Genomic DNA, 23,511 nt, shown 5'->3' on the forward strand with positions numbered 1-23,511 from the left:
CATGCAAAGAATATAGAAATGACAAGGGGAGGAGTTGGAGCGAAATTGCTACCGCAGTTGATAAACCCAGTAACTTTTCAGCTGTTCTTCGGTAACGTGACGTAAATAGGTTCTAATGATTTTCATTCAGTCAGGACTGACACTGGCCACATGCATTGCAGGTAGATTGTAGTAAAGCATTGATTAATGTCTGGTTTTAAAATTAGTTCACGGGACTTGTAGCCATTATTTTGTGGCCATTGTTGGACACCACACCGCAGGACCGAACCCGATCGAACCGTTATACCTAGCATTTCTGTCGGGTAATGACAGCTCTAAGATCGTGTCGTGTGCGCTGGGCTTTACACTAAGGAAATGAGGAAGGAGGATCAGTGGAGAGCACCGGAGTTGAGCCTTTTTCATTCGGTGTCATCAATAGAAAGAGAAAAAGGCCGGAAGAGACGATAATGCCGATAATTGAAATGATGTCGATAGTTTTAATTTATCGTACGATTAATCGATTTATCGTTTATCGCGACAGGCCTAGTCCCAACGTATAAAACCGAAGCTATGGAGAAGCAGGAAAAATAAAAACACCACTTTGCTACCTTTTTATTTTAGAAACGCCCTCGCAGAGGTTTGACCCAGTTTCATCAGAACCTTAAATGCCATGTGAAAGATTTTTTCCTCTTCTTCCTCTCTACAAATTTAGCCTCTGCAGCTGTTAAACCCAGCAGACGAAGTCCTGTGACCTGCAGTTCATTGGTCCACAGCGAAGCAGCTTAATGCTGCTGGAGGAACTTCAGGTGTCTAGTTAAAGTTCACTGATATGGAAAACAGCCAGAAGTAAATGATTTTGTGAGGCGGTTACAGCCTAACGGAAGCAACGGTTACGTAAGAGCTTCACCCTCTAAACCGTCTTAACCCTCGGATCCAGATTTTCTGTCCTTCATCTCGTTATCCTTGGCTGAGGTCGGAGGTCACGGTGCCGACACTCGGTCAGGTTAAACAGGATTCACCGGTTAACTCTCCTAATTCAGCCTGGAGCCGATTAAATCTAACAGGAAGTGAACATGAGCAGAGCCGGGCGTTTTCAGCGGGATTGGCCGTCATAAAGCAGATGGATCACATGACGAGCTGCGTATGAGGGATGAGGGCATGGTAGGGTTAAAGGTCGCAGTCACATGCTGCACCTGATGCTCAGCTCTCCTCCTTCTGCTGACCCAAACGGGCCAAAGCAGAACAAAACACGGCAGAAAATCAGAGTTTTTCCTTCATGTTTCACTTGCAGCCACAGATCCAGAACGGGACGGATGATGAGATTCAGGATCTGATGGAAACATGTCCGCCGTTTGGGATCGCCCTGCAACATGTTGCGCCGACATGCAGCAGGTCTCCACCTGTCTGGAGTTCTGCCAGAAAACAAAAAATTACAACGGCAGCTTCAGCAGAGATGCACTTGGGGACAGAATCACATGTTTTTGGTGAATGTAGCTCTTTAATGGACGACAGAAATGCAAGTCTGCCAGTGTCTAGAGATTTGATTCAGAAACCATTTTTAAATCAAGTTTGTGTCACACATTTCAGCAACTTTACATCATCATTAAAAGGGTTTGGTTAAGGGTCTGGGTTTTTCTTAAATAAAAAATATCTGAATTATTGCGAATACATGCAGAGGGGGAATTGATGCATGATGTACAATATACTTGCAGAGATGTATGACTAAAAATGGATTTATTTTTTTTATTTTTAATCGCCCCGCAAGGGGTCTTTTTTTGTGGGCTCTAGTGTCCCTTTTTCAAAGTAGGCTGACAGGAAAGGGGGAAGAAGAGGGAGGAAGACGTGCGGTAAACGTCGTCGGGTCCGGGAGTCGAACCCGTGACAGCCGCGTCGAGGCTACGTTTTGCCTGAATGTGGGTCACGCTAACCCCTCCGCCACCACGGCACGCCCCTCAAAATGGATTTTTGAGTCGATTCAGAATTTCCAAGATTAAGAGTTTTGATTCTCTATAGAATATTGATTGAAGTGAACTCTAAAGGTCCTAAATGTTTGGGTTTTTTTAAGAAAGGACAAAGTTTTGATGCATATCATCAATTCCTGACACCTTGGAGTTCAGCGCTCTAAACAGTACAAACGATCAATCAGCTTCCAATTGATCGCCAAAAAAAGTAGCTTAGACAATCCACAACCTTTTGAAAAAGCTGCCAGAAATCAGTAATTTTTTTGAGCAGCAGTCAGAGAAACACGGTGACATGGTGGAGGGACTGTTGATCCAGTGTGGGAGCAGCTCTGCATGTTCAGGCTTGTTTGGCTTTAACGGAAATCACTGCAGCGCCTCAGAAATGTTGCTCTTACAGTAAGGCGCTGTTGCGTCTGCACAGGAGGCTTCATAATGGCTGGGTGTGTTGAGCGGCTGCAGGGAGGCTGAGCTCCACTGGGTTTGGTACGAACGCTGATGTTGGACGAAGCGAAGGACAAAGGATCTGCTCAATGTGGCCTTCAGCTGCAGGAAAACGAGCCTTAACACGTCCCAAATGTTCTTATGCATACATGTAGGAGTTCACAGGTAGATCTGGCTACAAATGCAACACTTTAACTAAAGGCTGAAACGATTAATCGTGATTAATCGATTATTGAAATGGTCGTCAACAAATTTAGTCATCAAAAAGATGAAAAGCTGACTTTACTGCACCCAAATCAGCTTTTATTTCATTTATTAAACTTGGCTGAATACATTTTAGCACAGAAACGAATAATCGGATAAATTGTGATTAATTGATTATTTGAATAGTTGTCAAAATAATTGTCATTGATCAAGTGTTCACTAAAGAAATATGTTGCGTTTTATGCAATAAATAGTTCATCTTATTTATAAAAGAGGAATCTATTTACATATTTCTATGTATTTTTAATATTGCATACAAAAGCTTAAGTTGTTAAATATAATTTCAGCAGAATGTGGCAAGCTTTTATCTGATTAATCGAATATTTTAATGATTAATCGATTTACTAAAATTGTTAGTTGCCTCCCTACTTCAGCCATGAGTGGAATATGTTGAACTACTTCATCTTGATGTGTGAATGTTGCAGGAAACTGTTTCTGCTCAGCAAAATTCAGATCAAAATGAAGTAAAAAGTAAATATTCTGCATAAAAACAGGGATGTATGAAAATCTCAATGTTGGTGAGATCCAAGAAATGAACCAGAAAGCATTTTTCTTGATGATAAATGGGAAGTTTTTAACAACTCCAGCGCGGTGATTAATGCATCTTCACCGATTGTCTTCAACTTCCTGTCACTGCAGTGCCACTTCCTGTTGCATGGTTGACGTTTCTGCACGCCTGAGGCGGGCGGACCATTGTCCTGCCACCGCTGCCCACCGAAAATCCCTCCACCCTCCTCTTTCTCCGGCCGCTCGCAGACGGAGGGGAGAGAGGCTGGACTGTCAGCCCGTCTGGGGGAGGGGTCTCACACACACACACACACACACACACACACTTTGGGCTGAAGGGTGCTATTATCCAGCGGGCTCAATGGGCGCTTTGTGCCGCCGGCCCAGGGGGACGGTGGGCAGAGGGGTGGGTCGGCCAGCAGCACCCTGTCATAATGTTTTTCAACAGGAGAAATTACAAACATGGCAGGGGGCGAAGGTGTTTTTATTCTGGGAAACCAAACCCAAACAGTAAATGAGCTTTTTAATACGGAGTGTTTAGCAGAACGGTTCTGTTTGAGTCAGAACGGTTCTGTTTGAGTCAATCAGCTGTTGGTTATTATAAAATAATGTCTGCATGTCTGGAGTCGTGATCTAACAGCTTCCTGGTTGGTTTTGTTGGTTTGTTACTTCATTGTGGAGAATCTGCTGCTGGTTGAGGTTCTTGTTCTGTTTCTGACCCGGTTTGGGTCACATGGGGTCCCTTCAACATTTTTTATGACATTTCTTTGAGCAACCTGTTCCCCTCCTGGCCTGTGGGGGTGCTGCACCAAGAACCACTGAAGGAAAGGACACAAAAACCTCTGAAGACACTGAGAGCAACTTCCTCCTTCATGAAACAAACAAAAATGGAGTGGGGTCAGATTTTAGTGGTTGGAGGATTTCTCTTTTGTCTTTGGTAAAAAACAAACAAAAAAAAACAACACGAACAATTTCTTCCTCTAAGTATGCTAGGCTAATACTGCTAGCTTAGCGTTTTTGGTTGTATTATCTAACATTTGTAGCTCTAGAGATGTTTTATTTATCTGGACTAAGGACAAAAATTATTCTTTATTTAGACTACTGGCTGAATATTTGGTTTACACTTTTAAATCTAAACTAAAATTTATTTTATTTTAAGCTGGAATAAAAGCTTTTGTCTCTTCTGTATTTTAGATCTCCCTGTGTTTCTGCTGTAGTGTTACTTTTACAAGCTTTTCTATTGAAGCTTTAAATGTTTTAAATGGAGAGGAAACTGGCGTTTGTCGTGTGTTTTGGCGGATGGATTTTATTTTTGAATCGTGGCGTGACGAGGCTCCGGCCGTTCCACGAGCTGCCTGAAAATAAAATGAGTTAAAACACATTTTTTCAGGAACCATACAGATGTTTTTGTTTACTAGATTACCAATGAAACCTTCTGGATGCGTTTACTTCTCTGCAGTGGCGTTTCTGTTGGTTTATTGTTTTTGTTCAGCTTTATCGTTTCTGTTCCCTCTGTTCCCTCTGTTCCCTTCACTGGTGTATTGGGGTCATTATAGACAGGAAAGAAATAGAGTAAATGTAAAACTACTCGAAAAAATTTACAGAAAAAACACAAACATTTCTGAGATTAATCCAAAAATGTTTGTATTTTATAGCCAATTTTCAACTTTGCCAGAGATTTGCTCCTTTTTATTCTTACTTGTTGTTTCCTGAAGTTGGTTAAATGTTTTTCTCAGAAGTCAGATTGTTGTCGTAAAATGTGTGAAATCAAGAGGATAATTTTTATTTTAATTTTATTTTTTTAGACATTCACGGCGTGGTGCAACTCCCACCTGAGGAAAGCCGGGACGCAGATCGAAAACATCGAGGAAGACTTCAGGGATGGACTCAAACTGATGCTGCTGCTGGAGGTCATCTCAGGTCAGTTCTGCCGGACTGGGGACCGGTCGGTGGACGGACCGGTCGGTGGACGGACCGGTCGGTGGACGGTCTTTTCAGTGACAGTTCCTGCTCCATCCAGAAAACCTGGAAGTTGCTTTAGGAGCTTCCAGGTTTGGAAAGAAAAATAGTTGGAAAGAAATTCAGTTCCATCAACAAATGTCCAGTCCGTCCAACTGTTTCTTGCTGTTTGTCTGTCTGTCCATCTGTTTGTCCGTCCATCTGTCTGTTTGTCTTTCTTAGTCCATCTGTCTATCAACCATTCATCTATCCAACCATTTATTTGTTTGTTCATCCTAAAGTCCATTGGTTTTTCCATTTGTCCACTCATCCATACATCGTTTCTTTTCCTGTTTGTCCATCCATCCGTCCGTCCAACCATTTGTCTCCATTTGTCCAGCCGTGCGTCCATCCATCATGTCTGTTTTTCCAGTTCATTTGTGGGTCTGACCTCCATCTATCCATCCTTTCAGTCTTCAGTTTCTCCATGTTTAAACCAGGATGGATGGATGGATGGATGAACAGTATTCCCAGATGATTTGTGTTGGACTCCTAAACTTCCTGAGGCAGTCTTTGGAAACCAAATTGTCTTCAGTCAGAGGCTTCTTCAGATTTGCTGTATCACAGACTGCTACAGGAGATCTTTCCTGCCAGCAGCCATCTACAAAAACTCTTTAAAGAATCTGAGTTAATGAGCTAAAATAACATTTATTTTTCCTCTGGGATCAATAAAGTATTTTTAATCTGAGAAATGTTCAGATTTCTGCCAGTTCTTCCTTCGACAGCCTGGAGAAGTTCAGAAACCGTAGCAAACCTGCGGCTTCCTCTCTCACATTCACTTCATTTTTGAGTGATGCCGACGTCGCCGCGGTAACCTTAGCCTCCCTGACGGAGCGACTGTTCTGCTGAGTGTGCGGAAACGCGTCCTCACCCCCCCCTCCTCTGTGTCTGCAGGCGAGCGGTTACCGAAGCCGGAGCGAGGCAAGATGAGGGTCCACAAGATCAACAACGTGAACAAAGCGCTGGACTTCATCGCCAGCAAGGGAGTCAAGCTGGTGTCCATCGGAGCCGAGGGTAAGAAAACAAGATGGAGGTCAGGGGGCGTTTAGGAACTGCTGGAACCAGTGAAATTCACTGGGATGATTCTTTGTTTACATCCAGAACCAGCTGATAAATGATCCTGGGCCGATGATAAAACGGTTTGATAATCAGTCGGAGATAAAAGACAGAGAGACATGGTAGTTTTAATACAGCCGACGTCCAAATGCTGCGTTCAGAGTCGGCTCAGAAAAGTCACATTTTTACTGCAGTCTGACTGGAAACATGTTGGTCCATTTCTGTATCTGACTTAAGGCAGATTTAACCATACGGAGGACCAATAATGCCCACAATAAGACACAAATATATAAATTGTAGTGATGAGTTAATCGCATTTTAATCAACAAAATAAGCAACATTTTCAATTCAAAGAAACTTTTTTGCTGCTTAATTATTGCATAAACAGAGAAATGAGCCCATCAACAAAGATATTTATTTTTAATCCATTATTCAACCAACAGATTGAAGAAAAGTTCATCTTTCCAGAGTTTCAGAAGCCCTGATCATTCAGAGAGCTTCTTTTGTGATGTTGACCGTAGACGAATACATTAGCGTTAGCTGCTACATGTTTAGCATTCAGATGCTATTTTAGGCTTGAGTAGCTTCGCTAACAGGCTAACTCCTTTTAGCACAACTTGAAAAAAACAGTCTTATCCAGCGTCCAATCAGATCATTTTGAAGCAGAAATTAACCCACAATGGGACGAGAGAAACGGCTACGTCGTCCATCGCTGCTGTTAGTGGATGTAGGTTGTGCGTCAGTTTTACAGCCGTACCAGAAACATGCAAATACAAAGGTTCCCCTCTGAACTTTTCTTTATCTAAAAAAAGCAATTAATTGACATTAATGCAATAAAAAAAAGTTTTTAGTTTGATCTAAAACTAAAAACTAAAAAATTGCTATTTATCAGTCAATAAAAGTAGTTTTTGCACTTCATAATATTTTTATAGCATTAATTTCTCCTTTTTATTTTTCTTTACTGAGAAATATTTAGTTACTAAAATAAATAAATCAGCTTTACGTTAATTTCTATCGTCCTGCAGGTAAAATGAGGGTGATATTTTTCACAATTTTAATCATATTCACTTTAGTTTTTCCATATTTCCTATTTTCTATATACATTTTTCTACTATTTATATTTATTTTCCATTACAACTTCTTCTTCTGCTGCATCTTGGATCAACTTGTTGACAAGTAAATATGCAAGAGTTTTAGTCTGTGAAGATAAATATGCATAAAGGGATGTTATTCAAATTAATTTGATCATGTCTTTTTCTCTATTACTACATTTACCTTAATACAGAAACCCAATAATTTCTGTGTCCAGCCTTTTATCCTGACATGTTGGTTAAATGTCTCGGCTGCGTGATGCCACAGATTCAGAACCGGGCCGCCTCGTCACACTGAGGTCATTGTGTGTTTAGCTAGTGGACGGCGACCTTTCTCCCACTCTGCCAGGACAACCATGACATTCCTGCAGCATGATGCAGCCGATACTGAAACAAAAAACATAAATAAAAAAAAAATACATGGCTGCCCATCCTAAACTTTGAGTCTGGCCTTCTGTGAAAGCAGCCGGCTAAAGGTCATCAGCTGGAAAACGGGCTGAGAAAAAATGCCAAGATGACAGCTGGAAGCCAGAGGAAGGTCCACATCTGCGTTTGAGCCGCTGCAGTTTCAGTCCAGTTGCTGAAACTGAAGGAATGCGGCTTGGAGAGGAATTTAAAGCATGAAAATTGACAGCAAACCTGAGGAATGTAGACGCAATGAGGAGTATTTGGGTTGAGTTCACAGGTGACGGGTGATGGTGAGAGCGCGCCCAATAAGCTGCGATGAAACGGGTGAAGGCACGAAAGGATTGTTTGAACTATGACTGGAATCCGAGCCAAACTACCAAACTACACGCCTGCTTTCTAACAGCCACTGCAGGGAAACCCAGGATAACACGCTGCAAATCAGCCACCTGGTTCACGAGTTCCCCCTGCAGACGAAACATTTTTATCTGTTAAAAACTGTTTAATCTCCTCTGGGGTTGCAACGGACAATTATTTTACTAATTGATTATTCTAACGATTAATCAATGGGATTAAAGCCTTAAATTGTTTTTTTTGTCTTTTTGTTCAACCTCTCAAGGTTTTATATACAATAGAATACTTTAAAACAATGAGAATAAATATTTTGATTGCTTTTAAATAAGAAAGAAATACAGCAGATCTGTCTGTCACGATAAATTTTGCTGTGTGATGAATTATTGCGATAAACATTATTGTTTTGATACCATTTTTAAGTAACATAATGATAATGCAAGGACATATTCCCAAAGATCAATAAACTTTAAATTCTAATGCACATTTAACACTTGAAAAGGAAGAAATTTTAAATATCCAAAATAAGTGAGCAAAACAACAGAATCAACAAATAAAATTATTTATGAGCCTAAAAGTCTCATTTTAAAAAAAAAAAAAGTCTAGTTGAAACCAAAATATCAAACATTTTATAAATGTTTGGTATTTTGTGCAAAATGGAGACTTTTGTCATCCAGGTTTTGGTAGAAAGAGAAACTATAAATAATGAAAATAGAATTTGAGCTCATTTTAATTTATAATGTGATTAATTGATTTATTGCTTATTGCAACAGGACTATAGTTTAGTCAACACTTGATTATTCCTATCAGAAGTTAAGCTCAACCATTTCTGCTGGAAAACATTCTGCTAAAACGATTAAAACTTCAATGATTAATCATGATTAAAAGATTATTTAAATAGTCAACAACTTTAGTAATCGATTAATCATTGGAGGATAGACTCAAAAAATAAGCTGTTTGCAGAAACATTGAGTTGCTCTTAAGCAAAAACTGTACAAAAAGTACAAACATTTTTGCATTTAAGATTATTAAACGCATCATCTTTGTCTGTAAATATTTTCAACCCAGAACTCAAGTAGCTAAAGTTTTTTTAAAAAGAATTTGTCTTTTTAAGTTTGGGCTTAATTACAGCTCTGCCTGTGGCAGGTTTTCATCCGTATACTCCAGTTAACAATCAATCAATTACTAAACTGGTCTCCGATTATCTTAATCAATCAATCACGATTAATCTGATTAATCGCTTCCTAGATTTGTTTAATCTTGCTAACTGTGAAGTGTCCAACGTCTTTGTGCAGAAATCGTTGATGGGAACGCCAAGATGACACTGGGAATGATCTGGACCATCATCCTCCGCTTCGCCATCCAGGACATCTCTGTTGAAGGTACGGCAGCCTGGAGGGTTCAATCCGGGTGAACGACAAAACAAAAAAGGAATTAAAGCTCATCAGAAGCTGCATCAGTCATATATTTGAAAATATTCTGTTCTTTTCTTTTTGCTTCCTTCTCTCCTCCTGTTGACATTTGGTCAGGTTTTGCTTAAACTCTTTCCCTAAATTAATAAAATCTAAATAATGTAGAAATAAATCAAGCAATCACGAGCAGGAGAAACACTCTCCAACTCCTCTGCTGCTCGTGAGGGTTTAATTTATTCATTTTTTAACCTGAGCAGTAGATTTCACACATAAATGCAGATTTCAGAGCTTATTGTGCAAAGCAGAACGAAAAACAAGCTGTTCCCACTCGCACCGCGAGGTGAGAATCGGTGGAGAAAAGCAGATCTGACCTGCATGGCGAAGCAGAATACTATCTGCTGATGTTTCTCTCATTAATGCACTCAGAGGGGAACATGGTGCCTATTTCACACACAGCTCAGGGTATTTTATGATCATGTTAGCAGACGGATCCCACCGATTATCCAGTCTGTGGCGCTCATCGCTTGGTGCCCCGGTACAGGAAGTATCATGATGTGGGATCAGCTTTGGGAAGACGTTGCTAACTGGTGAAAATGTGAATGTTTCACTCCGTGAGAGCCGATGTGACAGCATGAAGAGATTTTACTGGATAAAAATGAAGTCGATCATTTTTAATCCATTTCAGCAGCAGGTCTTTACCAAAACTCTTGAAGTTGAGACAAAAGTCAAATTTTTGAATTTTTTTTTAAACTCCACCCACTTCTCTCTTATCTGCTTCTAGGCCACGCCTCTTCTACCTCTGCTGTTTTTCTTGTCTTCAAGCTTTGTTTTAGTTTTCATCCAGCTCTGCTCCATTTGCACTCTGCTGTTTTTAATTACATAAGCCCTGCCCCTTTCTTTCTTTGTGTTTTAGCCCCGCAGTATTTTATTACTTACAAATCTTTGTACGTCCCACCTCTTCTTGTTGTGTATGAACTCTTTAAATCCCGTCTTTTTCTATGCCAAGTCTTTGGGTTATAAGTTTCACCTATTTTATTATTTTTACTTTTTTTTTGCTTTTGTAATTTAGTTCAAGTTTTAATTAACTTTCTGCTCTTTTGGCTCCACCTATAAACCCTGCTCTTTCCTTTCTTTAAGCCCGCCCCGTTTCCCCTCTGTTGATATCTTCTATAAGCCCCGCCTCTTTTGTGTTTATATTATGTAAGCTCCGCCCTCTTCTCAGCTCGTTAGCATTTTCATTTAGTCTCATCCCATTTTCCTTCTGAGCTGTTTTAGCTCGGTTTACAAGCCTAACTATTAACTTTTTCTTTTTTTCCTCTGATAGACTGATTAATTTCTCCTTGGATGTGATTAATGCTTCCTTTAGTGATGTGAATAATAAGAAAATAAGGAATGTTTTTTCGGTAGAATAGCTACTACCATTTTTCCGTCTATATAACATTGAGTGATTTTTTTTGATGTTCGGTGTATAAATGTTGACCTTTACCTGAAGTTGTAATGAGTGGAGTGTCCACATATGGACGCTGCTGATGAAGACTGTTCCTCTTCCTCCCGGCAGAGACCTCTGCTAAGGAGGGTCTCCTCCTGTGGTGCCAGAGGAAGACGGCTCCTTACAAGAACGTCAACGTGCAAAACTTCCACATCAGGTAGCGAACGCCTCAAAACTGCAGACAGTTTTCTAAAATAATTCAGATAACGTGCAGGAATAAAGCTTTATTTCCTGAGCTTCTAGCTTAGTAATCTTTGTAATTAGTTTGCCAGGTTTTTAAATGAAATTAAACAATAAACTTAATCAAGGCGCACATTTTGCAGTAATCTAATTAGATTCTCCCCAGACATTTTCCTGTAATTCTGTTCAAAGAGCGCCAGCTGCTGGAGAAGCCTAGAAATGTTTGCATACAGTAAATACATAAATTGTTAAATTTTCCTGTCAGCTGGAAGGACGGCCTTGCCTTCAACGCTCTGATCCACAGACACAGACCCGACCTCATCGACTACGATAGCCTCAGAAAGGTTCTTCACTCAAACGGAAACATTTCCCAGAGTTTATCTACCCTCCATATAAACTGAAATACTGACTTCACTGTGTTCTCTCTCTGTCAGGACGACCCCGTCACTAACCTGAACAATGCCTTCGAGGTGGCTGAGAAGCACCTGGACATCCCCAAAATGTTGGACGCTGAAGGTACGAGGTTCAAAACTGGATGGGAAAATGTTTGACGATTAATTCTGAGAAAGTTTCTTTAATCATTAATTGTTTGAGTTTGCAGGAAGTGACTTTTACTGCTGCTCTGCATGTGACTGCAGTCCTTGACCAGTAAATCCAGTTTTTACTGGAGCTATTTTAGGTCAATGCTGCAAAAAATATGATTTTTTTTTTTTTTTTTTTTTTAACAGGATGGTGGTGAAAAGAGCCGGAAGAGCCCGTTTTACTTTACGTCAATAAGCAGGGATCCGGGTCAGGCCGTTTTCTTTCTGGGTGGATACATCCAATAGACAAGACTTAGAGCTGTGACTGTTGTGCAAATCTTAGCAGAATATAGAGATTAAAAAATGCTAAATCATGCATTCCTGCACAAACGTTCACTTTATGCATGACAGCAAGTATTCTCAGCGAATCCCAGATCGAGGGATGCAAGTTTGTTTCTCTCTCAGCTTGTCAGGACTTAGTGGCACAAACTTTATTTATTTCTGTTAAATTTTCAAAGTTCTTTTTTTATTCAACCGTCTGATTCTTAAACGAACACGACTTTAAAGCGTCGCCCATTTGTCTCATGTTAAGCAGCAAAAGTGGAGGAAATGTAAGATTTGTTTTTTCCTTCCACCTACTTTTCATTCAGAATTTGTTTACATCAAACTAAGAGAAAATAAAACTTCGAGGAGAAAGTCGTAACTGCACAACTTTAATTGTGAGAAAGTCGGAAGAATAAGCGAGGAAAGTTGTAACAAGTCTAAAATAGCAACAATATCCAAATAGTCATAAAACTACAACTTTTTTCTTGCAATATTTCGACTTTATTCTTGTAATTCTGACTCGTAATTATTTAATTCTCATAATTTGATCTTATTTTCTTAGCTTGACCCGAATACTCTGTCGTTTATTTTAAACTGTAAATGAATAAAATAAATTAGTAAGTAAATTTTTATTCCTGCCAGTAAAAATGTGTCATATTAAAAGTTCAAACCTTTCAGTTTTTGAGTGTTTTTCCTGATAAAAACATTTTTTTGGGTACAATCGGCCCCTCCTGCTCTACTCCTTCCCATCATCCTTCAGTGTAAATGTTGAACCTGAGCAGCAGCGGTGAGACGGGACCTACAGCCTGATTCATGTGACTCTGATGCCTGATCTGTTTACTTTTTCCAGATAAGACGTCTCCAGGACTAATCTGTGTTTTATCCGTGTTGTTTGTGGTTGATTACATGTTTTATGATCCGCTCTGAGCCCTGTGCCAGCCGTGTCTCTGTTCATAACCTCGTCTCCCCCTGTAGACATTGTGAACACCGCTCGTCCCGATGAGAAAGCCATAATGACCTATGTGTCCAGTTTCTACCATGCCTTCTCTGGAGCACAGAAGGTACCACTGACCTGACCTCTGACCTCCTACTAACCGCTTCCTGTCCAGCATGGCCTCACCCGCTCAGCACAGACGCTGCACATGTTGGGACACAAACGCGAACGAGTCGGTTCTGAAATGAGTCTGCAGAAAAAACCTGCTGCTTAAATCTTAAACTTGATGATTGAAAGTTGGATTTTCTCCTTTTTTAAAAAGTTTTTCAGCTTCAGCTCAGAAAACGTTATGACCTGAATTATAACGGTTCAAAGTGCCAAGTAAACAAAACGATAACCAGCCCGCCCAATCTGCTCTGCACTGACAGGAAGCAACAGGAAGGTTAAAGGGTCACTTTGAAGCAGACGCTGACATCTAGTGGTCAAACTGGAAATATCAGCTGCCTCTTTTCTGAACGTCTTAACTTTATTGAGCAGTCCATCCAGAATTTTGAGTTGTTTTTTTTTTTTTCACAATCAAAACAGCTGATTTTGTGAAATATTTGCAAGGAATTTTGTAATAAATTTTCCTAATTAAAACTGTGTGTATAGAGAGTTTATAAAGATATTTAAGTTCTTTAATTTCGGTGTTTATGGTTTGTAAAATGCTTGATTTTCAAACTGCACAGTTTTGTAATAAAGTGCAATCTAACATTTTATTAAAATCCTAAATTTGGAAAACATTGTTTACAGTTGAAACCAGATATTTACATACTCCTCATAAAAAAGCTGTTTTTTTCCTCACTGTCCAAACTCAGATACAATTACCAAAATTATTTCTATTTGCTAAATGCCAGGATATCTTTAGAGTTCTTCTGTTGTATTTAATTTGAGCATGAAGGTTTTTTTTATTTTAACACAATTTTTATGGATTGTTTCTGTAAATCTGTTCTACCCAAAACTCAAGTGGCAGTTTTAGTTTCACCTGGTTCACAATCTGTAAAATACTCCTATTAAGCAAATTACGCAATTAAATTATTAATCGGTTTATTGAAAAAATAACAATCAGATCAGGCCTACACAGCAGAAAGAGTTAATTTAATTATTCTGGCTTTTTTTAGTTTCAGATTCATTCTGTTACAAATGATCAAACATTTTCCAATTAAAAAGCAAACAAATTAGCATTTTTAACACTGTATAAAGTAAGTGTAAGTGATTAAATAAAAATTCCCACAATGTGCCATTTTGTTAGATCTAATTAGAGAAATAACACTAAAATAGTCGTTGGCTGCAGCTCTAAATCTTCCTTGCAGGGTTTTTTTTCTTTCTGTTTTTGTTTTTTTCACTCATTTGTTGTGAGGTATCAGTCGATGAGCTTCACTGTGACCCTTTCTCCTTTTGTTTGAGAAGAAAAACTGAAGTTTTCTCTCGACCTTTAGCGCACCAGTTTTGAGCCAAGCTGCTGTTGTAACATAGTTTTAGAATCAGCAGCTCGCTTCTCGGATTTGCTGCATCGTTTCTGGATTTCCAAACAGTAAACTGAGACAGTGAATTCTGGGATTATGACAGTTTGGCAGCAGTCTGCAGATAGCGGATCTGTTTCTAATCTGCAGACTCGTTCAGGTTCGTTCCCCTGTTCGTGTCCCAGCCTCTCAAACCTCTCTGGTGCCTCTTCCCTCAAGGTGATCTGAGTTTTAGGAGGAAGCTGAAGCTGTGGGCCCCCTGCTGGGGGGCCAGGAAGCGTTGAACTCTGGGTGTTTTCAGCTTTGGCTTCACTCTTTCTGTTTTACCTCTGTTTCTGTTCTGCTGGGGATGCCTTTAGACATCGTGGGTACTCTGAGGCCGGATGAGAAGGCCATTATGACCTATGTCTCCTGCTTCTATCACGCCTTCTCTGGCGCACAGAAGGTGAGCTCCTCACGCTTCGAAATCACACTAACACCTCGACCGAGAAAATCCTGCAAACGCCACAGAATTCCCCATCAGTCGACATGTTTAATATAGACAGGACCGGCTTTTATACATCAGAACATGACTTTGGGGGCTTATGGGGCTGAAACGATTAATTGTGATTAATACATTTTTGAAATAATCGTCAACTAATTTAGGCATCAAAAGGCTGAAAAGTTGACTTTGCAGATTTTATTTAATTTATTAAACTTAGCTAAATACAGCAACCATTTCAGAGCTGAAACGATTAATCGTGATTATTCAAATAATTGTTTTACAAACTTGCTCATCAGAAAGCTGATATCGCTGCACCCAAACCTGCTTTTATTTTTATTTAAACTTGGCCAAGCATCAAGGGCTTTAGGGCTGAAATGATTAGTTGTGATAGATTTTTTTTTTTAAACCAACTAATTTAGTAATCGATTAATCATTAACTAGAATATACAGACTCTTAAAGTCCATTTGCTGAGAGCATTAATTAATAATTGATATTTTCAGCCCTAGTTTTAAATATTTAAGGTCGATTTGTAAATTAATTTATAAACATGATGGGGACTCTGTAAACTACAACCTGTCCGGTTCTTCTGTTTCTGCTTTTTGACGCCGGCTGGGTTTTGCGGACTGGTCTGTTTCTAAACGGACCAGTCTGTTTCTGGAAAACCCAGTTGACGACTCTGGTTTCTACCCTGCTGTTCACACTTTCCAAACAAAGATGAATATTCATTGTAAAGTAGAATATTTTAAACTTATTTTAGCCTTTGGATGATGAAGGGGAGGTTTTGATTATTTTGAATATGTTGTCTTTTATTCCAGTGGTAGTGTTATATCCTAGCAGACGCTCTGATGTGGACTTCAGCATTCCATAAATCTGTAACTAGATGGATGGATTTGATTCCCACGTTTGGATGGGAGACGCATGGAGTTTCAACACTGATTTTTGCTTTTTTGTGGCACTTTGAACTAATCATCAGAAGCGATTGCATGCCATCAGTAGCTTCTAATTTTAGACAGTTTCATTTGTCACTTTTTAAAGCATTAACTGCCTGCGTGTGGAATATTTTTTCACAAAAATGGAAGGAGACAGTGTAGTTATTAAAACCCAGAGGCACTAATTCAAACAGTTGAGCTTAGTGATTGTAATGTCTGCTGGAAATGATTGGAGCAAAGTTTAAATTGGAGCTTAGTCACTCTTTGTTTCCTGATAGGCCGAGACTGCCGCTAATCGCATCTGCAAAGTGCTGGCTGTCAACCAGGAGAATGAACAAATGATGGAGGATTACGAGAAGCTCGCCAGCGATGTGAGTTCGACGCACAATTCATAAACGTTACATATATTTATGCATGTTTTTTTTTTGTTTTTTTTTTTTACATTTTCTGGGCTTTTCTTCCTACTTCAATCCAGCTGCTAGAGTGGATTCGTCGGACGATCCCTTGGCTGGAGAACCGAACCCAGGAGAAAACCGTGAAAGACCTGCAGGCCAAACAGGAGGACTTCAGAGATTACCGCACAGTTCACAAACCACCCAAGGTCCAGCAGCAAGCAGCGTTTTTACCCGAAGCTCGTTAAAAGTCTGACCCACCTGACGTTGTCTTTACTGAACGATCTGGTCCCGTTTCAGGTCCAGGAAAAGTGTCAGCTGGAGATCAGCTTCAACACTCTGCAGACCAAACTGAGACTGAGCAACAGACCTGCCTTCATGCCGTCAGAAGGACGCATGGTGTCCGTACGTAAACCTTCATGTTAACAAACTATTTTATCTGTATGCTAACCCGTAGGCAGCATTTGTTAACGTCCTTCATTAGCAGCAACTTGAAATAAATTGACTGAACCCCAATCTAAGAAGGCCTGAAAGTCAACATAAACTAGAATTTTATTATTTTTGAAGATTCTGTGGTACTAGTTGGTTTTTACTCAGTATGAACACAGGAAAATCAGAGGGAGAGTGGAAAAATTAAGAAAAAAAGTGGAAGTTTTCAAATGCTAGTCTTGGCTAAAATGCTAATGCTAGCTTAAAGGGATATTTGCCTACTGAAGTAAATATTTTGTTAAAATCTTCAATTATGCAAAAAAACCCAAAAACATTAATTAAGTTTAAAGTTTCTGTTAAGCTGCCAGTTTAATTGTTCACATTGCAGCCTATGACCAAATATGCTAACAATGCAAGAGATTTTTAAAACTGTGGGAGGAGTTTCCTCTGAGTTCCAAAATCATTCTGGAATAATCCTTATTCCAAATTAATGCAGAACCTCTAGTTTATGACATGATAAAACAAAAGCTGTGGAGCGGATATAGTTGTTAACCTGCTGGTAACTGTGCTGTTTTGTTCCAGGACATAAACACGGCGTGGCACACCCTGGAGGGAGCGGAGAAGGGATACGAGGAGTGGATCCTGAGCGAGATCAGGCGTCTGGAGAGACTCGAGCATCTGGCTGAGAAGTTCCACCAGAAAGCCGCCATCCATGAATCCTGGACTGACGGTAGTTTAATGGAGTCTTTAGATTTATGCTTCATTTAAGTGTGTGGCTTAGAAATGCAACTATCGATTATTTTAATAACTGATTATTCTTTTTAATTACAATTAGCTACTTAGAATTTTGAGCTACTATTTTGATAATTAATTGGGGGAAAAAGATTTTTCATTTAACCACTTAAATCTTTTTATACAATCTTATAAATACATTATGAAGCCAAAAAATTAATCTGCAGCTAGAAAATGCTTCTAACATCATGTGAAAATCTCTTTTGTCTTAACATTAATGCAGTGTACAGCTGATATGTTTTATTTTTTTAATTAACCGATCAATAATTTGATAACAAAAAGGTACTAAATAGATTTTTACTGAATTTGAACCAGGTTAAGCTAAAGAACCTAAAATGTTCAGAGCAGAACATATTTACAAAGATTTTTCTCTTTTGTATGTAAAATATATAAATGTTCTCTAAAGAAATGCTGTTATTGCATTTTAGGCAATATGTTCATTTTCTTATAAAGGAATTGAAATGTTTAGTTTGTATGTTTTATTGTATTTCTAATGTATAAAATAATTTTAAGTGGTTTTTCACTTTAAATACATAATGTATTTTTGTTCAGTTTAAACTAAACTGGTTTTCAGTTTAAAAGCAGGAACAGCTAGTGGCAAAACTAGTAACAGATAAGATAAGATAAATCTTTATTGTCATTGTCACAAGGACAACGAAATTCAAAAGGTGCCATCAGTCAGTGCACATGCCCAAAAACAAAAAATAACTGTCTCACAATTCACACACAACGCAAGAATCAACAAACAACTGGCAAAAAAAAAAAAAAAAAAAAGAACAGCCACATTCTCACATACATCATTTATGATGATTAATGGTTGTTTTGATTGCATTTAGTTTTGTTATTGCTATCGGGTAGAAACGGTCTCTGAGACGGTTGGTGAGATATACAGAGTGTGGCTTTGTTTCAGTAAATGTGCTTTTTTAATTAACTCCAGTTAATGTTTAATCCCTTACTATTTTAATAAACGATTAATCACCATTAATTTGATTAATCATGATTACTCGAATTAATGGTGATTAATCGTTTCAGCCCTAGTGTTGATATCAAAGCAAGATCGTCAGGTTTGAATCTGCCGTTAGGTGAATGAATGACTCTTAAATCCGTCTGCAGGTAAGGAGGCCATGTTGACCCAGAAAGACTACGAGACCTCCACTCTGTCAGAGGTGAAAGCGTTGCTACGGAAACATGAGGCCTTCGAGAGCGACCTGGCGGCCCACCAGGACCGAGTGGAGCAGATCGCCGCCATCGCTCAGGAGCTCAAGTAAGGAAAAGTGGAGAGCTTAAACACGGTCATGCTAACCCCTGGGGGGCGCTGTAACTTACTGCCTCAATGCGTCCAACAGTGAACTGGACTATTACGACGCTGCCAGCGTCAACACTCGCTGCCAGAAGATCTGTGAACAGTGGGACATCCTGGGATCGCTCACCCACAGGCGCAAAGAGTCACTGGAGGTAAAACACTCAAACCGGGCTGCAGCTGTGAGGTTTGCAGTGTTGCATGATGGGAAAAGTGCTGCCTGTCTGCAAACAGCTCTGGTCAGAAGCCGTTAGCTTTGAGCTACAAGTAGCAATTATTTTGATGATTAATCAATTAATTGGATTTTATTCATTGGCTCATTCTGCCCATTTTTAATTTAACCGCTTATTTTTTTAATGTAATATTAGAAATGCTTTAAAACTTGCAAATGAACAAATTAATTTATTTTTGAAAGAGAAAAAGCAATAATTAAATAGCAGCACTCCTTCGGTGAATGCTTGATCAGATTTAGCAAAGGCTAAAACAATCCTAGCATGTGAAATGCTCAAACCGTTCCCCTGGACTTAACATCTACAGTTGAGGGCTGATCGGGTGATTATTTTTTGGATTAACTGATTAATAATTGGAGATTAGAAGGTGCTTAATATGGGATTTTTAAAACTTTGAACCAGGTGAAGCTAATACTGCGACCTGGGTAGAACATATTCACAGGAACAGAAGGATTTTCTATCTTAAATGTAAATTTGTTTGTACAGTTTTAATTTTATTATTGCTCTAAATAAACTTGTTTAACAAAATGCCTTTTTCCAAACTATTTTAGTTAACGATTAATCAATTTAGTGTATGATTAATCTGATTAATCATTTTAGCCCTAAAGATTTTTTGTTGTTTTCTGATTCATGCATTTTAATCTTAAAGTTTTTATCCAGTATTAATGAACATGACCGCAGCAAAGCTTTTCAACCCAACATTGCACCAATCACGGTAGAGGTAGCATCATGCTGTGGGACTGTGATAGACTACCTCCATGTTTTCATCTTTACCTTAAAGCAGTAGCTTTGAAGATGTTTCCATACTGATTCCTAATAAATAGTCCAAGAAGCCTTAAGTTTGGTTGTCATTGATCCATTTTGATCGCCATCTTGTTTTTTGGCCTCCAGAGAACAGAGAAGCAACTGGAGTCGATAGATGAGCTCTACTTGGAGTACGCCAAGAGGGCGGCGCCGTTCAACAACTGGATGGAGGGCGCCATGGAGGACCTGCAGGACATGTTCATCGTTCACAACATCGAGGAGATCCAGGTAGCTGCTAGCTCCGCTCAACTCAACAGCACTGTTTATCCGCTAACAGGCTAACGGCTAAAGCTAACCCAGAGTTCCCATTTAGTTTTCTATATCAGAATATCGACAAACCTTTACACACATTTGTATTTGAGACACAGCTACAGATCCTGTGGAAACAGAAACATCAAATACTAAATTAGACATAAATATAATCGACATCCAGACATGAATGAGCGACGAGGAGCTAAATGTCGGCTTCCAGCAGGGGTGTTGATGTTCTGGTTTGTCCTGTCAGGGTCTGATCTCGGCCCATGAGCAGTTCAAGTCCACGCTGCCGGAGGCCAACAAGGAGCGTGAGGCCATCCAGGCCATCCAGGCCGAGGTGCAGAGGATCGCCCAGAGCAACGGCATCAAGCTGAGCAGCGCCAACCCCTACACCACCATCACGCCCCAGAGCATCGACAGCAAGTGGGAGAAGGTGGGCTGGCCTCACACTTACTGTTTGTCGCTGCTTTTATGTCAGATTTGATTCTTCCTCAGGTTTTATCACGTTGTTTAGTTTCTCTTAAAACTTGGCTGGATTCTTATCTTTCTAGATCATTCTCCGGATGTTTTTGTGGGGTTTACTTCCAGTTCAATTCATTAATTCATGTTTTAAAACTAATTACCAGTGAGGAGAAGTTTCCTTACAGGGAAAATAAAGATGGTGTTGAATTTTTCTTTTTGCTATGTAGATGTGTTTAGCAGAAGATTACTGGATATCACCTGTTAGCCGCTACAGCTAGCGACGCTGCAGGCGCCATTACTCTGCACTGACTCGTATCCTTAGTTTGTTTTCAGGTTGTGCTGCACTGACTTCTGCAGCACATCTATGTGTTAAGGTTTTCATAATCAAGCTAGCATAACTGACCACCTTCCAACTTAATATATATTTTTTTAATTTAAACCTTTTCCTGACCTGTGAGATGTGAAATCCTTGGACTTGGTCCTAGTCCGTTTTTCAGATTCTTTGTGTAATCGTATAGTTTTTCCAATCTGGTAACATCAGCGTTTCACGCCTCCGGTTGTGTGTTCTGCAGGCCATGGCCATGGTGCCGCAGCGCGACAACGCCCTGCAGCACGAGCTGAACAAACAGAACTCCAACGACTCGCTGAGAGCCACGTTCGCCGCCCAGGCCAACTCAGTCGGCGCCTACATCCAGGCCAAGATGGAGGTAATGGATGACTGAGCTGGCGAATGTTCCCGGAGGCCGGTTCGGTTCGTAACCGCTCCGTTTGTGTCAACAGGAAATCGGCAGGATATCCATCGAGATGAACGGCACCCTGGAGGACCAGCTGACCAACTTGAAGGAGTACCAGAAGACCATCCTGTCCTACATGCCGGAGATTAACAAGCTGGAGGCACACCACCAGCACATCCAGGAGGCGCTGATCTTTGACAACCAGTACACGTCCTATACCATGGAGGTATGCCGGGCCCCCCAAAAATCACTGGGCGGATAACGGGCTTTTTAAAAACTTCAGTTAGCATCACATTAACTGCAACAAGGTTTATCCAACACAGGGTTTCCAAATGTTTTATCAAAATCGAGTCAAAAGTACTAAAAGATAAAATAAAACCAATCAAATAGTCAGTTTTGTGTAGGAAATGGATGACATTCATCGTAGATCCTGTTGCTACAGTACTGAAGCTTTGATGAGGCGTCGCTGAACACTGACCCCTGCTGGACATTTAAAATCCCTGCAGTTGACACAGAGTTGATCACCTAGTATTAGGCTGTTGTATACAAATATTTCAGTAATCAAGTAATCTATTGATTATTCTTGCGATTAATCGTAAGAAAATCAGGGAAAAAAAATCAGATTTATTTTTAGTCGGATAAAAAATAAAGATAAAATAAAACATTGGTAAATCTAACATAACAGCAGTGTTACTACCGGATGTCAACATCAGTCCAATTTTTCACATGTGAGCTTCCCTAATAATAACTTTTCTGTAGTTTAGAAAATTAACCTGTAGCAATAATAGCTCACTTTCTAAGTTAACCTGAAGAAAAGTTATACAAAAATCTGAAATTATATTCAATTTAATAAAGATTCAGGCTCACAAATAAGCTTATAAAAAATGTCTACGCTCCAGCTTTCAGTTTATGTATTCATCTTCAGTCAGTTTAATAGATGAACTCTCACCTTGCCCAGACGTTTATAGCTTCTGTGTTCACGTTAGCAACGGGATTTGACACCTTAGTTCGTCACACACAGAAACTCGTCTAAATTCTGTCACGATGAGCTCCGCCACACATCTGTTGAGACCGGAATGATATGAAATAAATTTTCCGGTTCATCCGTAAAGCTACACTTACGTTAGTCATCTAATGTCTATCTGCTCACCTGTATAAATACACCTGCAGCGCTCTTACCCGCCTTCGCTCTGAACCGACACCAGGCAGCTGCTCCGGGAGGAGAAAGGCTGCCGTACTCAGAGCATTGCGCCAGTCATTTTAAGGATTCTTATTGGTCCCCAAAAAACATTGAAAGCCTGTACATTATCATGAATCAATAAAATCCTCTCAGGCTTGAAAACTGGACATTATGCTGCCAACACTTAGCTTTCGTCAACAACTCAGAGGCGGAAGTCAGAGCTCCGCGCAACGCAAATGATGTTCCGGCAGGAACACAGTGCGCTAGATAATAAAATATAATTTAACGAAGCTTCGAGGCAGATGACTTTTCCTCGATGAATTTTAATTATTCAGGTACTGGAATCATTCAAGGAATCGTTTCAGCCCTACGTACTATCTACAATATTATAATTTAAGTCATTGTATTTTATACAAATATCTTTTAAATAAATATTTCAAATCTTTTTTTAAATTCAAAATATTTTTGATATTTTTACATTTAGGCAATAAATAATGTGAACATGTATGTGAAAACCGAAGAGACACTGAAAACCTGTTTGTGACTCGGCGTTCTGAACGACGCCAGCGGATCAGAGACGTGACGCATCGTTCAGCGTTCAGTCGGTAACGGTTTGTTTTTCTGCTGCAGCACCTCCGTGTGGGCTGGGAGCAGCTGCTCACCACCATCGCCAGAACCATCAACGAGGTGGAGAACCAGATCCTGACACGTGACGCCAAAGGCATCAGCCAGGAGCAGCTGTACGAGTACCGCGCCTCCTTCAACCACTTTGACAAGGTCAGGGGTCACTCGCTACTCCGCCTTTCTCCTCTTGATCTACATCCAGAACAGTTTGTTAAAGGAAGCTTTAGATTTTACAGATTTAAATATTTACTGGTGTTTTTCTCTGAGATTTGCTGCTGATGTTGATCAGACGGCGGCTAGCAGCCAGTTTGTTTTCAGTTGCTTTAAACTTGTGGCGGCCATATTGGATTTCTGTGATAAACAGAATTATTATTAACTCTCCTGCTGGAAGCAGGAAACCAAGGAGGAATATTTTAGAATTCAAATTTAAAAAATACTTTATTGATCCCAATAAATGTTGTTGTAACTCGCATTAAATCA

General features: G+C 39.7%; 1 protein-coding gene across 4 annotated transcripts in view; it reads left to right on the forward strand.

The window, feature by feature from the left end:
- Nucleotides 1–23,511, forward strand: part of LOC114133482 (alpha-actinin-4) — a 64,746-nt gene that overhangs the window by 36,592 nt on the left and 4,643 nt on the right. For 2 of the 4 annotated variants that reach the window (XM_027999432.1, XM_027999430.1), the window contains exons 2-19: nucleotides 4,958–5,072; nucleotides 6,045–6,164; nucleotides 9,349–9,435; nucleotides 11,024–11,111; nucleotides 11,400–11,478; nucleotides 11,569–11,650; nucleotides 14,775–14,860; nucleotides 16,108–16,200; nucleotides 16,305–16,430; nucleotides 16,522–16,626; nucleotides 17,233–17,380; nucleotides 18,556–18,706; nucleotides 18,789–18,897; nucleotides 19,864–20,004; nucleotides 20,282–20,464; nucleotides 21,066–21,200; nucleotides 21,274–21,453; nucleotides 23,038–23,184. In XM_027999432.1, the coding sequence (XP_027855233.1) occupies nucleotides 4,958–5,072; nucleotides 6,045–6,164; nucleotides 9,349–9,435; nucleotides 11,024–11,111; nucleotides 11,400–11,478; nucleotides 11,569–11,650; nucleotides 14,775–14,860; nucleotides 16,108–16,200; nucleotides 16,305–16,430; nucleotides 16,522–16,626; nucleotides 17,233–17,380; nucleotides 18,556–18,706; nucleotides 18,789–18,897; nucleotides 19,864–20,004; nucleotides 20,282–20,464; nucleotides 21,066–21,200; nucleotides 21,274–21,453; nucleotides 23,038–23,184 (2,175 nt within the window). Of the gene's footprint in view, nucleotides 1–4,957; nucleotides 5,073–6,044; nucleotides 6,165–9,348; nucleotides 9,436–11,023; nucleotides 11,112–11,399; nucleotides 11,479–11,568; nucleotides 11,651–12,954; nucleotides 13,041–14,774; nucleotides 14,861–16,107; nucleotides 16,201–16,304; nucleotides 16,431–16,521; nucleotides 16,627–17,232; nucleotides 17,381–18,555; nucleotides 18,707–18,788; nucleotides 18,898–19,863; nucleotides 20,005–20,281; nucleotides 20,465–21,065; nucleotides 21,201–21,273; nucleotides 21,454–23,037; nucleotides 23,185–23,511 lie in introns of all 4 variants that reach the window. The other 2 variants (XM_027999431.1, XM_027999429.1) reach the window with 1 other exon arrangement.

Source organism: Xiphophorus couchianus, chromosome 18 (genome assembly GCF_001444195.1).
Source record: "Xiphophorus couchianus chromosome 18, X_couchianus-1.0, whole genome shotgun sequence".
Lineage (NCBI taxonomy): Eukaryota > Metazoa > Chordata > Actinopteri > Cyprinodontiformes > Poeciliidae > Xiphophorus > Xiphophorus couchianus.